This window comes from Protopterus annectens, chromosome 4.part0 (assembly GCF_019279795.1).
Source record: "Protopterus annectens isolate FY-2018-M chromosome 4.part0, PAN1.0, whole genome shotgun sequence".
NCBI lineage: Eukaryota > Metazoa > Chordata > Ceratodontiformes > Protopteridae > Protopterus > Protopterus annectens.
Genome location: NC_056733.1, coordinates 904,454,972 through 904,470,189, shown reverse-complemented (window position 1 = coordinate 904,470,189; position 15,218 = coordinate 904,454,972). Strand labels below are relative to the sequence as shown.

The 15,218-nt window shown below is 39.0% G+C and overlaps 1 protein-coding gene across 1 annotated transcript in view; it reads left to right on the top strand.

Moving 5' to 3' along the window:
• DEPDC5 (DEP domain containing 5, GATOR1 subcomplex subunit) overlaps positions 1 to 15,218 on the top strand; it is a 2,513,958-nt gene that overhangs the window by 620,116 nt on the left and 1,878,624 nt on the right. Inside the window, exon 14 of the mRNA XM_044068865.1 lies at positions 11,374 to 11,448. Within this exon, the coding sequence (XP_043924800.1) occupies positions 11,374 to 11,448 (75 nt within the window). The remainder of the gene's footprint in view (positions 1 to 11,373; positions 11,449 to 15,218) is intronic.

Below are 15,218 nucleotides of genomic sequence, written 5' to 3'. Positions count from 1 at the left end.
GTAGAGAAGTAGTTTTGACGATCAGAAGTAATGAGTTTCTTTACTTTTTTTTGGAGGATTTTATATTCGTTAAGGAGTGATGTTGTCTTGTGTTTTTGGTAGCGTCCCCAGGCTTTGTCTCTATGTCTCATGATAGCAAGAGTAGTTTTGGAGAGCCATGGGGCTGATTTAGTTATTATTCTTTTAGTCCTTAAAGGGGCTTGGGAGTTGAGTACTTTTAAGAAAGTTGAGTTAAAGTAAGAGACTGCATCATCAAGGGATAGTGTTTTTAGACAGTTCCAATTAATTGCTTGCAGTGAGCTTGAAAAGATTACTGGGTTAAAGTTTTTGTGATCACGGATTGTAATGTGGTTGTGAGTATGCTGAAGGATAGTGGGAAGCCGGTGGGTAAAGGTGGGTAAGTGGTCACCAAGTGGGTCGGGAAGAGTTCCAGTGTTGGTGAAGTAGTGAGGGTGGGAGACTAGAATCCAATCCAATATACTCCCATTGGAGGGTTTTTAGCAGGGTGGGTTACCAGAGTAATCAGTTGTGAGAAATTGTAGAGGTTGATGTTAGTGGGGTTTGTAGGAGACTGTATAAGGGCCCAGTTAATATTAACATCTCCTAGGATTATGGTTTCATTTTTAATGTTACTAGATAGCCAGGAGAGGATGAGTTCAAGTGTGGAAATATTGTCCCCTGGTGGAATGTACAGGGAAACTATACATATATGTTTGTGATTGTTGATTTGCAGCATTGTAAGGAGAAGTTCGGCATTGTTAAAGCGTGGAGTAGGTTTGTTATATGGAGTGACTACTAGGGAGGAAGTGTATATAAGGGCTACTCCTCCGCCTTTTTTGTGAGGTCTGTCTTTTCTTATGATGGAGTAGTTAGGAGGAACTATTTCAGAGTCTTTAATGTGTGGTTTTAGCCAGGTTTCTGAAATAGTGAGGATGTCAGGTTTATTATGTATGAGCCAAGCATGTAGGTTTGGGACTTTGTTTACTATGCTTTGAGAATTTAAGGAAGTTAATAATAGAGATTTATTTATAGCATTAGTAGTGGTGGGGCCTGGGTTAGGATGGATGTCTCCAGATATGAGAGTGGATATCAGGTGTAATATATAACAGTCTATGTGAGTAGTTAGTAAGGAGATGAGATTGAGTTGTTTTGTGAATTGGAGGGGTTTGTTAACAGTTATGGTTGAAAGGTTAGAATAAGAGGAGATAAGCTTATGTCGAAAGAGAAGGAGGTTTTCAGAGGAATATAGGTGGGGGGAAATAAGAGAGTATGAGGGTGAGAAGGCTGTGTTGTGAGGGTTAGTTATATGAAAGGCTTGGGAGTGGGTGGAAATTGTAGGTTGAGAGAGACAGTAGAAGAAGGATAAGGAGAATAGTAGTAATAGTGAAAGGAAGGTGAAGGGGTGTTTAGAGGGCATAGTGGAGTGGAGTTATTAGAGTAGTGGAATTGGGATAGAGGAATATGCAATATAGCAGTTACTATATGAATAGCAACTGGATATATCTGGTCAGATGTAGTGTGTTAGATTGTAATATAGAACTGCTATGTGATAGATGGGGTAAATGTTTGAGCAAGAGAGATAAGTTTATATAGGAGTAGTTAATATGAATGTATAAGGTTGGTGGTGGAAAGAAGAGTTGGGATTGGAGTAGGTGAGAAGGAATAGAATGCCTTAAGTGATATAGCTGAGGCAGATAATTAGAGGTTAATGTGGGTGGGGATAGGGAGGGGTAGATGGTGTTAACAAGTATTTAATTGGATGTGAGTGTCAGAGGGTGTGGTTATGGGGAAGATAAATATAGATGCATTGGGGGTGGGTGGGATTTGGGGGTAGGGTAGGGGAGCGGAGTGAGCCCGCAGGGCGAACGGAGCGGGAAGAACCAAGAGGTCCCGAGGGTTCCGGAGTCAATCAGAGAAAGAAGGTTCACAGTGGGGCAAGTAGGAAGGAAGAAGGACCTAAGGTGTTGGGCAGTAGTGAAGTATGAGAAGCTAGAGGGAGAGATTAGAAGGAGCTGTGATTACAGCTAGAGTGGCCTAGAAGAGTTAGGAGATATAATACGAGGGGAGAGGTCAGATTGAAGACAGAAACATAGAGATCTGCAGAGGAGTCTGAGGTCTTGTGCCACTTAGAATATCTTAGGGGCAATACTTGGAAAAAGAGTACAGCTAGTGTGGATCGGGTGGGGGGGGGAGCTAAGGCTGCTGGCTATCCTGACAGGCTAGAGTACTACCAAACATTTATTAGACCAAAACATTAGTGATTAATGGTTAACTGCAGTTACACATACTTTCTTAGATTCCCGTAGGTGAAAAGTCCCAAAAAAACAAGGGGGTGTGAGGCAGCTGAGAAGCCTGCTTAGCTGTTTGGTATTTTCTGGAGCAGTTAGGAGGGCTGAGTTTTGAAGGTAGGTTTACAGGTATCCTCGAAGTTTAACTTGCAGGGGTAACTCAGGGCAGAGAGTTTCTTAGATTCTCGTAGGTGAAAAGTCCCAAAACAACAAGGGGGTGTGAGGCAGCTGAGAAGCCTGCTTAGCTGTTTGATATTTTCTGGAGCAGTTAGGAGGGCTGAGTTTTGAAGGTAGGTTTACAGGTATCCTCAAGTTTAACTTGCAGGGGTAAATCAGGGCAGAGAGTTTCTTAGATTCCCGTCGGTGAAAAGTCCCAAAAACAAGGGGTGTGAGGCAGCTGAGAAGCCTGCTTAGCTGTTTGATATTTTCTGGAGCAGTTAGGAGAGCTGAGTTTTGAAGGTAGGTTTACAGGTATCCTCGAAGTTTAACTTGCAGGGTAACTCAGGGCAGAGAGTTTCTTAGATTCCCGTAGGTGAAAAGTCCCAAAAAAACAAGGGGGTGTGAGGCAGCTGAGAAGCCTGCTTAGCTGTTTGATATTTTCTGGAGCAGTTAGGAGAGCTGAGTTTTGAAGGTAGGTTTACAGGTATCCTCGAAGTTTAACTTGCAGGGGTAACTCAGGGCAGAGAGTTTCTTAGATTCCCGTAGGTGAAAAGTCCCAAAACAACAAGGGGGTGTGAGGCAGCTGAGAAGCCTGCTTAGCTGTTTGATATTTTCTGGAGCAGTTAGGAGAGCTGAGTTTTGAAGGTAGGTTTACAGGTATCCTCGAAGTTTAACTTGCAGGGGTAACTCAGGGCAGAGAGTTTCTTAGATTCCCGTAGGAGAAAAGTCCCAAAAAAACAAGGGGGTGTGAGGCAGCTGAGAAGCCTGCTTAGCTGTTTGATATTTTCTGGAGCAGTTAGGAGAGCTGAGTTTTGAAGGTAGGTTTACAGGTATCCTCGAAGTTTAACTTGCAGGGGTAACTCAGGGCAGAGAGTTTCCTAGATTCCCGTAGGTGAAAAGTCCCAAAAAACAAGGGGGTGTGAGGCAGCTGAGAAGCCTGCTTAGCTGTTTGATATTTTCTGGAGCAGTTAGGAGAGCTGAGTTTTGAAGGTAGGTTTACAGGTATCCTCGAAGTTTAACTTGCAGGGGTAACTCAGGGCAGAGAGTTTCTTAGATTCCCGTAGGTGAAAAGTCCCAAAAAAACAAGGAGGTGTGAGGCAGCTGAGAAGCCTGCTTAGCTGTTTGATATTTTCTGGAGCAGTTAGGAGAGCTGAGTTTTGAAGGTAGGTTTACAGGTATCCTCGAAGTTTAACTTGCAGGGGTAACTCAGGGCAGAGAGAGCGGTAGTACTCACGCAGCTAGAGCGCACAGCAGCAGAGTACTGTTCTCTGTTATAGATCTAAGAAGAAAAATGTTCCTTTTTGCTTAAAAGAAAATTCAAGAAATTAGAAAGAGGTTTGATAGATTATGTAGAAAAACCCTGCTAACCTAAGCCTGAACAGACTTTTTATTCCCATGACAATAGACAGAATACTTTTGAAAATGTAGATAATAATTATAGTGCTGAGAGTGGGTTGAGAGATGTTAATGGGGGGAGAAAATAATTTTAGGTATAATTCTGAAGTGGACATTAATGACCCATTAGTTTCCCCCATTCAGAAGATCAGAGGGACTCAGGATTCAGAAGCCCCTGTATTACAGTTACAAAGAAAGGAATGAGTTGAAGGAGGGGGAACGCTGAGAAGGGGGTGATACAAGTAGTGTGCAAGTTATTGTAAGAGACAAATACAAGTACATTTATGGTAACTGCAGCATTTTTAATTAATAGTGGGGAAAATATAATTCAAGTCCACTTTGATTTATTTTCTAAAGGTCGTAAGTTTATACCCAGTAAGAAATGTAACATAAGCAAACTGTAAATAAATTTAAAATTATTTGTAAGGAAAAAGAATCTTGAATTAATGTTTGCTAATAATAATGGAAGGGAACAAGGGGGTGGTATAAGAAAGAAAAGCATTTTCAACCCCTCATTATATCCACAATTCAGGAATTTTGAAAATATGGTATAAAAAGAGTTAAGGAATGGGATACAACACAATAGAATTTGTTCCTGTCTCCCTTTGGAAGAGAAACAATTGCTTCAGGATTTAGCAGGTAATAAGTACCTTAGGGTGATGAAACCAGACAAAGGAGGAGGAACACTACTTATGGATACCATGATGTATGTAGCTAAAATGATGGAAAATTTGAGGGATGAGAGCAAATGTTCCAGGGTTTCTAAGAATGGAATCAATATTGCTTATAAGAAAATAGACTTTGTGTTGAAAGGGTTGCTAGAAGAGGGGGGTGGATAATAGAGACTTATGAATGTTTAACAATGGAAAAGCCTACAGTACCATCTATTTTTGGCATACCTAAGACCCACAAGAACATAGATGATCCACCTTTAAGGGCAGTTGTGGCTGTTAATGGGTCTAAGACCTTCACCCAGCTAAGTTCTTAGATTTTAAATTAAAGAAAATTTGGAAGGAACAGGAAGGTATATTAAAGGATTTGTGGGATTTCCGTTAAAGCATTAAGTCAGAGATATGTGCTGAAAAAAATATTTTTGTGGCCATTGATATAGTAGACCTTTTTACAGTAATACCTCACGGCACAGGTCTGGAGTGGTTAGAAGAAGCCCTATTAAGTAAAGGAGGGCTCACAGACATGTAATTCAAGGTTTGTCTTGACTTGATGGAATTAGTGATAAAAAAAAATAATTTTATTTACTTTGAAGGAGAATTTTATAGACAAGAAAATGGGGTAACTATGGGGGCCTCTTGTGCCTCAACATATGCTAACATTATATTAAATATGTGGGAACAGAAATTTATTTACAACTCCAAATATGTTGAATGCTAGAAATTGTATAAGAGGTACCGGGATGATATATGCATTTTTGGATAGACACTGAAGACAAGTTAAGGAAATTTATTGCATATATTAGTAGTACCACTAAAATTTTAAGATTTACCCACAAAATAATATCTAACAGTGAACTATTTGGATGTCACTACACACAGGTAATGTGACTAAACATTTTAAATCTACAGTATATAGGAAGAGTACATTCTCTAACTTTTATTTATACTTTACTAGTGCCCATTCATATAAACAAAAAAGTATAGTAAAAGGTAAGTATGTGAGAGTTTGTAGAATGACCTCAGATGAACAAGATTTTATTAAAGAATGTGAAATCCTGAAAGAGATGTTCTTAAATAGAAAATCCCCACTAGATATGTTAGAACAGATTATTAAAGAAATAAAAGATGGTAGGAATGCCAGGTTTGCTCCCCTTTTAGGAAAACAGGTGAATTTGAGTAATGGGAGCAGGAGTGAATGTAAGGAAGGTAGCAACATCAATGAAAATGAATTTAAGGGAGCATTTGTTACTAATTTCAGTGGAAATTCTGGGAGTATGACAAGTATTATAACCACAGAATGGAACAGATTTGCTAAACTTTCAGACTTGGAAGGTATTTTTAAGGCCACTCTTAAATTTCTGTTTAGAAAACGGTGCAGTATCAAAGTCATTCTCGAACAAAGGAAGACCACAATATGTATGGAAAACAGAAATGTGGGCAACTAATAGTGTGGAGCCTCTGCCCAATGTCCCTATATTAAGGATGTTATTTATATTAAATATAGTGATACTCACATTAGAGGCAAGAAGTATAGTAATGGTTATAGTGCTGGAGTAAAATATATTGCCCAGTGTGATGAATGTGAGACATTTTATGTAGGGAAGACTGAGCACAGACTAAAAAGGAGAATATATGAACATACGTTTGCTGTTAGTTCTGAGGATGAAAAAAATGCCTTAAGGAAACATCCTGAGTTGTAGATTATCTAAGTTTACATTTTTAGTACTAGAAGAAGTGCCCATAGAAGAGGTGGGCCATGGGAAATAAAGATTGAATACAAAGAAATATATTGGCAGCTCATTTTGGAAGCTAATAGAGCACCTGGCTTGAATGAAAATGTCTCCCTAGCCCCAGTTTTAAAGTTGAGGGCAGCTAAGTTGTAATGAGCCATTTCCTGCAAAGTTCATGTATTTTTGTCTACTTAAGAGTGCGTTAACACTGTAAATTAGTGTAAAAACTTTCGTTATGACTTTTGGACACTAGATGGCACATTTATTTTATGGATTGGTGCTGGGCTGGCTATCTTTGTGAGTCATTTTGAGACTGGTTTGTTGTCTCCTCTGAGACTCAAATGCTGCACTTGTTTTTTTTGTGGGGTGAATACCATGACTATTAGGCTAATCTCCCTCCTTACATTTTTTAAGTGCATTAACAGTTCAGAATGTTTTACAAAGCTTTTAACAATGGTTTTACATATTTAACAGTTTTTCACAAGTTTTTTACATTCACTAACAAGTACTTTTAGTGTTTTTAGGTAACATATAAACAACCCAAAAAACAAAAAAGACAAACTTGAAAAAACAACCGCTGACTCGTGACCACACCAGCAATATCCACTATATCAACAGACTCAGTGATCAAAATCCTAAGAGGCAAAAACAATACAAACAATAATAGTAATAACATTGCAACTATTTCCTAAACTACCAAAATATATATTGTATTGGTGCCTTTCATCTGAATGGAGGGGGGGGGGGCGTGTTCTTTTACGTCATTATATTTTAATGGAAAAAGTGCAATGGTGCGAATTTTGTTTATTCTGATGAAGTTGGTGCAGAGCGCAGAAGAAAAGCTTTGTTGTTCAGCTTAAAATAAAACTTTCATTTTGCTAATTTTTGCTTAGCGTTCAGCGTTTTTGCCTATTAGGATTTTGATCACGGAGTCCGTGGATATAGTGGATATCGTTGGTGTGGGCACGAGTCAGCGGTTGTTTTTTCAAGTTTGTCTTTTTAGGTAACAAGTTTGTATGATTTCAGTTTGTTTTAATTTAGTAATTAATGGTAATTAAGGGAATTTGCATGAATTGATCAAGTAATATGAAGAAAAGTATTTAAACAGTGTTAGTAGGATTAAGCCCTCATCTGAAGAAGTCTTGCTGGGATGAAAACACAGTGAATCGGTTAAGCATGTGTTTTTACGTTTATGAATTAAAGTGACAGTTCTTCCTTGTTCTGGTTTGCCTGGTATTTCACAAGTGCCTTTAGTCAGTTACCGTTCTTCTTTATCTCAGCCAATACCCTTTACTGTCCTTAAGCTGTGGGAATCATCCAGCAGTGATCTAAGGAAGGGCATAGTACAGTTGTTTAAGAACTTACCATAACAGTAGATGTACTGATCACTGTTGCAGTATTCCTTCCCACACCTTCCCCATTATTGATTTCTGCCTTTACTCTCCTCATGGACTGAGGGGGACGTTTCCCTTGCTTGCCTTCCCCTTCTTACCTGACCCCTTTATTTAACACCTTAGGCTTCTTCTGACATTCTGGCTTGGAAATAGTCTGAGGACTGACGCTCATATGTCCACTTATGTACCGTTACATTCACAAACTTAAGTCATACTTTGGACATAGAGCTCTTTGGAAGGTTTTGTCTTTGGTATCCAGGTCAGACGTCTCCGCAAGATAACCTGACAGTTTGGAATATTGCAGCAATGATCAGTAGGACATATGTTGTTATGGTAAGTTATTACACAACTGTACTTCTCACATGGGATGACAAAGCTGCTAATTAGTCCTCCAAAATGTATGTACAGTACTTTTTTTTATATCTTCAGATTTTACTGTCAGTCCAGCCATTTCTTCATAAGATTCAAAGTACTTTTAGTCTAGTGATAATGTAGGCTGTGCCAATATCCACCCTCAGTCTTTATTTGCCTCCTTGCTCTAGGAGGAAGATGCCTTTTAGTCCCCAGGTAAATTTGGGAGCACTTTTCCTGTCAGTCAGGTTTAGGTTAATGGAAGATACTGAACTGCATTGTTCAACCTGCAGAGGAAGTTTTATTACAGAGAAAAAGGAAGACCAGGGTGATGAATCTGTCTCTTTGTAACACAGCAGGGTGATGAATCTGTCTCCCTGTAACACAACAGGGTGATGAATCTGTCTCTCTGTAACACAACAGGGTAAGGAATCTGTCTCTGTAATACTTGTATTTATTTGCAGATGAAGATTCAAATCTTTGGTTGTAGTGTCAGCTGTGCTGTTTGACTTACTGAGATACAGGACACCTAGGGACACCTGATCTTTAATGGTGTGGTGAGCCAGGTGTTCAGGTGTAGGTCAACCCCTCAGGAGTTTATAAGACTTAAGAGTACAGGAATCGGGCTTCTAGCTTCTCTTGGTAACTGAGGTTCTTCAAAGGAGAGAAGAGATGTTTTTGGTTAGGAACCTCTGGGGCCTTTTTGAATTTCTTGATATTGAGTGAGGTACATTCCAAGGGGAGTTTGGTACTCTACAATTCTGTTTGGTACTAAACATAGGAGAACTTTGAATTTGGACAAAATATCTTTGGCTGTTAGTTGCTCTAAGTAGAAGAATTTCCTACAGTTGTGACATGTTGATTGATGGAGAGGCAACTATTAACACACTTGAGAAATTTTTTTATCCTTAAATATCTGTCACTGTGTACATTAGCTGTCTTAACATGTGTATTGTATTCCTGCACCTGATTGATTTTTATTTGTGCGCTTGTTCTTGTGGTCTTCTTTTTGACTTATTTAATCCTGTTGGCTTAGGTCATGGCAGAAGAGGGTTTTCTGGTCCACCTTCCCATTCTGCATTAAATAAGTTAACAAAGTAAGACAGTAGGTTTTGAAATTTTTAGCCCTGGAAAAGTCTTTATGATGATGTGTTTGTAGAAATGACATCTTTCCCTGTCAGAAGGATCATAGCCTTGTTGAAGCTTTGGAATTGTGAGCTTATTGTGAGGAGACAAGCCATCAATTTCAGAGCTGAGGCAACAGCTAATAGAATGGCATGAAATGTGATACTGTGATTGACTTGAGATGTTGAAGGTAGGTAGATTATTTTCAAGAAAGACTGAAGGTAATATCTTAATTGTTAAATTTCAGCACTTTCTGCAGCAGAAAGGAGGGAATGCTAAAAAAAAACAAACAAACCTGTGAGAGTCATTGCCAAATAATCAGCGGCATTTTGACCAGAGATTTGGAAGATAGCCAGTAATTCTGAGTACTGCCATTCTAAGTGAATGGAAAAAGGTAATAGAGGAAGGAGGAAGGTATTAGAATCTCATCTTGAGGTATGAATGCACTTTGTTTCTGTTTAAGCTTTCTTTCTCCTTCCCAATTTTCCGAGTATGTCTGATCCATCTGGTTACTTAGGGTTAGAACAACATTAGTATGTCTAATGTCACCTCAGTCAACAGGCCACGCACCCAACATTGGTGTATAGCAAGTTGTGAGTTCTATTCCCAGACCAGGCAGTTGGATTAATTTTTCCAATACTAATATTGGAGTGTATCATAAGGGGGATGCTGCACTACTGAATGTGCAATCCTTTGAAACTGAGGCCCCATCTGGCAGCTTGGGTGGATTTAAAAGATCCCAGAGCACCTATTGAAAAGAGTAGGGAATGTTCCCCAATGCCCTGGCCAAATTTCCACTAGTCGGTATGAATACTACTTTGGGTCCTGCCTGGAAGGAGGCCATTGGAGTAGTATAAATAACAATAAAATGAATAAAAAAGTAATAACTACTAATAGAGCTACAAGGAAGTTTCTGCTGCATGGAACATCTATGTAAGATAAAAATGTCCCAGTTTTTCCTTTCATTTTCCACCTTTAGTGGTCCTTAAAAGGTTCCTTTCCTTGAAAACCTTTTTCTTTTCTTTTTTTTTTTTTTTTTAAGTTTTATTTTCAGCAGAAGTATTGCAGAGCTTTAGGCCTCACTATGTAAAGTAACATTTTTGGATGTACACAAGAATAAGGGTACTTTGAGGACTTAATGCAAAATTTCTTCCCTGAGTGGCTTCCATTTTTTCTGGCCATATCAGATGTGGAACAAACAATTTCTAAATAAATTAGATATTCATAGTGCCATCAAGTGATTTCTTCTTCTCAGAAAGGGGTTGAGAAAAACAATGTAATTGTATTTTTTTTCTAAAGGGTATTAGCATAGTCCTGTAACTAAAAAGTCCCTGTCTTCTCGATGGAGTCTCAGCATGCTAATATTATTGGTAGGGGGAAAGCCTTCACAGCACTCCTCCAACGTCCATTCAGCTGGGGCAATTCATGCTCACTTTATGGATTTTTTATTCCAGAATCTCAGTGTTGCAGTGACCAGGGTTATTCTGCACACAATTACTAGGAATTAAAGTATGAACTTTAATTTCAAAGGCAGGGTGGGGTTTGGGAGGCAAAATCTTAATGGCTTCATTTTTTAGTCCCATCCACTTGGAACCTCCCATCTGAGTACATGTCCAGCGATCAGCTAACCTGAAAATGCAGAACTGACAAAGAATAGGAAAGTTAATGCCCCCTACTGTATCTGTAGATCCTCGTGAATGCAGACTTGTCAAAGGAAACACCTGCCCACCTTATCCTTTGATGACGTTTTGTCTTTCATTATTTGTGTTGTAGATGAAAGAATCCTCCCTGACTTGGTTTATCATCCTGTTTGTGTGTATGTTTATAGGAAAGAACAGAGATGGGAAAGGTCACGCCCTTGTTTTAAGGATGTTCCATTAATGTCATCGACAAGACTGTAGCAGTGTACAGCTAACACGTTTGTAGCCAAAAAGCTTCATCTTGTGGCCAGAGGATTGTCTGCAGTCAGCTGCCTCAATTCTTGATCTTTTTTTAGGCTCTGGAGTTGAGACACATACTGTGTTATATTTCTTTACTTTTGAGACTTCTTTCACAATAAGCAATTCTAATACAGTGCATTCAGGAGCTGGGCTGGATGGTAGATTTTACCACACAAAGGTTAACAAATTTTTATTTGCACTTCTTGTTAGCTCCCTCTTTCTGTGATCTGGAGTTGATGTACTGTTTATCTGTACCAGTGCTGCTGGGATTAACGAAGTGTTACTTTGGCAGTGAAATCATTTTTTTTTCTTTTCATAAGATGGATTTCCTCCAGGACATAACTCCACTGCAGCTGAAGGGAACTATCTGCAAGCCATCAACTTGTCCTTCAATGGTGAGTAGCCCAGTCTGTACTGTTTGGCATACCTTTTCACAGCTGCTGCTTACCTGTTATTCGTATTACCTTTTGAATCTTTCATGTATTCTTTGTCTACATAGCAGCCCCACTGGAAGGAAGTGTGATTCTGAGACTTGGCTGGTTGCATAGTTTCTCCTAGCAGAAAACATGCATTGTGTGAAATTACCACATCTCTGTGCACTTATCAGCTTATCTCCATGGAGATGTTCTTAGCAGTGTTTCAAAAGGTCTGTCCAGTTGAAAGAACTTGTCTGAATATCCTTTAAGTATGAATTTATAGCCATTCTGTTGACATAAATGTAGTGTGGCTGCCAGGCAGACCAGCATACTAGATTTAGAAGCTAATTTCATTGGCAGGGCAGAGCTGACACAAGTCAAATGCCTGGAGTGGTGTCTTGTTGAAGAAAATAACAATTGCACATTTATTAGAGAAGTGCAGTGGGAATGTGAGTAGGAAATGTGAAAGTGGGTATGCCTTGGGTGCAGAAAGTAGCATGTTATGTTTCTGTGTTCCATTTGTACTATTAACATGCACCAGATACTGGATGAGCTGGCACGGCATAGTGACAGCTGTCCATTTAATGACAGATTTGGGCTGTTTGTGTGGTGATTAGGAGTGACAGATGGCTGGTTTCATGGAATATTGTTGCGCCTCAATGTAGGGAATGTCCAAGGCAGAGCAAGCTGTTCTGCTGTTACTTTGTGGTACTGCATGTTGGCATCACTTTGTGTTACTGAAAAGTTAGAATGACATGATGCCCATAGTTTTAGGCGTAGTTACAGATAGCAGACCAGTAAGACTGAGGGATATTGATATACTGTTTGTGTTGCTCTTTGTATAGTGTATTGGGTTCCTATCATGTTGTTGAACTTTTAAAAGTTCAAACGTTATATGGTCGACACCATATGATCGAACTTTTAGAAGTTTGAACGTTTCAACGGAGATCCCCGTACAGTGTCGCAATGGAAGTTTTCCATTGTCTGCACTGTAGTGCAATCTTGGAGGTGGTATATTTAAAGAGTGGGGGGTGTGGGGGGTGAATGGGGGCTTGCCCCCCTGCTTAAGCTTTCAGGTAGTTTTTTTTCTGTTTTTTTTTTTTTTTTGTTTGTTTTTTGTTTTTTTATTTGATTTTCGAACTTTTAAGAGTTCGATCATATGGTCTCGACCATATGGTGTTCGAACTTTTCAAAGTTTGATTATCTGATATAGACCTGTGTATCGGACTTGGACAGGAGACCTGTTGGAGTATTCAACTTGGTATATGGTTAGGTCATTGAGGATTAACATTATGCCAGATTCAATAAAGCCTATGCTAAGTGTACACTAAGTGTACACGATATGTATTCAATAAAATTCTTATCACATTGTTTTTACTTTCTAGTCACTCAGTAAGATTACATTAAGTGTACGTGTAGTCTGCACTTTGCGGTAACCTGATGAATCCTTGGCAATATTTAAAGCTGCAAGGATATCAGCAGGAAAACTGAAATTAGGAGGAAGAAGATGGTGTGTTAGGTCTGTGTTGTCTGTTCACTTAGAACAGTATACACTTAGTGTGGGCTTTATTGAATCCGGCCCATTGTTTTGTGTCTCGGGGAAATGGGAACTGGAATACATCTTCATGCTGTCTGTGCTTTCTGCATGTCCGTGTTTATTCCCTACTGTAATTCACTTTTTTAATTTCCTTTTATTGAACAGAATTACCTCATGAACACACTACTAGGTACAAGCATTATAGCTAAATGTTTTTGTTTGATACGTACTAATGCTTACAACAAAGATGTGCAAAGAAAGAACAGCTTTGTTAACTTTTTTCCCTTCATGTGGGCTGCTGTGTTTATTACAATTGCACTGTTTGCACCTGCTTATATGGGAGAAAGTTTTCAGGTGTTTGTCGTAGACACCTTGCTTGGACTTAGCAACACTGCGTTCAGTTGAAGGCCGAGCAGGAAACATTTGTTCCCTCATTCAGTTTTGGACCCTTAAGAGGTCCTTTACTTTTCGGATGTCCTTTTGATTGATTTTTCTCATCTAGACTCCAGATCGGTTGTTTACTGCATTTATTCTTAGATTTCATTTAGGGTTTATAGATTTAATATGAGTCTAATGGTCAGATGACTTAGGGTGAAAGTGCTCACCAAACTTTAACTTGCATATTTTGAATCCAGCAATGCAAGGGTCTTAAAGGACACTGACCTGCTTAAATACACAGAGAATATATTTGGCTTTTTCTTTTCTGACGAGATTCAAAGCCTGCAAAAACTATAAGCACTGTTGGAGACTGCATGCTGGTTATTTTTCCCACGCACTCTCCATACCTCAGTGTGCTTCTTAAACTTGAGGATTTGTAAGCTGCCCATCCTTATTGTAAAGTGCGTTTCATAAGCTCCTCCCTTTCCGCAGCGCTGTTTATATCTGGAATTTATTTGCCTTTCCTTGTGCTTACTTTGAAAAGAAAAAGTGCATTTTGCCTCTCGTTGCCTGTTCTACTGATTTACCTGCTCTGAAATCATTATCTCGCTAGCTGTTATGTAATGGAGTGTATTTTCACACTCTTGCAAGCTCTTTTCTTTGCTTTCACATCAAAAGGATGGATGATTTTCCAGCTAGTGACACTGGGAGGTAGTCTTGTCTGTGTAAGTTGGGGAAACGCACTAGAGGTTGCTCCATGTAGTTGCTTTATTGGCTGGAGGGCTTATTAATCAGGTGAATTTGTTTTTAGTGCCTTTATGAATTCTGCATAATTGACTTTTGGCTGATTTCTGCAAAGTACTTTTATTGAATAATCATACTTTTATAAGCTGTTTAAAATACACTGCTGTAATCTTGAATTATATATTGCCTTTCCTTACGTTTTAAGTTTGTTTGTGGTAGCTTTTCACTCAGGACTCACTTTCACTGTGCTTTTACATTAGGAAGATAGGGATTATTCATCTAATGGCAGTAAGTGTTTTCCTGGTATATCTGAACTGGGAAGTACACAAAAGGGATCTAAGTGTGGCCATTTTATTGGCTAGAGGCCTTTGTAGTCAGTTTCCATATTTCCAATGTTGGTACAAATTCAGCACATTTTCATGTAGCTGCTTGCTGTGCCAGTATCCTGTACAGATACAAACATCTGGAAACATTGCTTATTTTCATTATACTGTGAAAGTTTCTTATGCTATTTATTTTTCGCACTTCTTTAAAGTTTAAAGTCACATTTTCAAACTACTGTAAAGGGTGCTATTCTACACTGAAATACATTGTATCTAGTGTTTCTTAATTAGTATTAGGCATCTGTTTGAGGTTCTTTAACAAATGGGTTCCAAACTAGTCATTTACCATTAAGAGAGTCAAAATCTGCACTCTTGTGGCAGGAGAGGGCTGATTTCACCTATTTCAGTTGAGAATTGCTGGTGGAAAGCCCATTGTGTGCTTATCTGATTGACCTTAGAGCATAGTTAGTGTAAAACTTGCTTTTTTTCTGATTGTATACAAGCCTTGCCTTTGCAAGAAGTTGCTCTTTGAGTAGTGGCTGTTACTGGTGCCTTGTATACACCCAATCACCAGAAGTTGAAATTTCCTTATAAAAACCACCTCAGAACTTTACCTCAGTCTCACATTACTTACAGGGTAACTAGTTTGCACGGTGAGCAGTATTTATGCATTTAGGACTGTTTAGGTCTACCATCTGATTTGGGCAATGGGCAGCATTGCTGGTTAGGTTAGGTGTAGAGTGCACCAAATAAGCACCCTTCCTTCA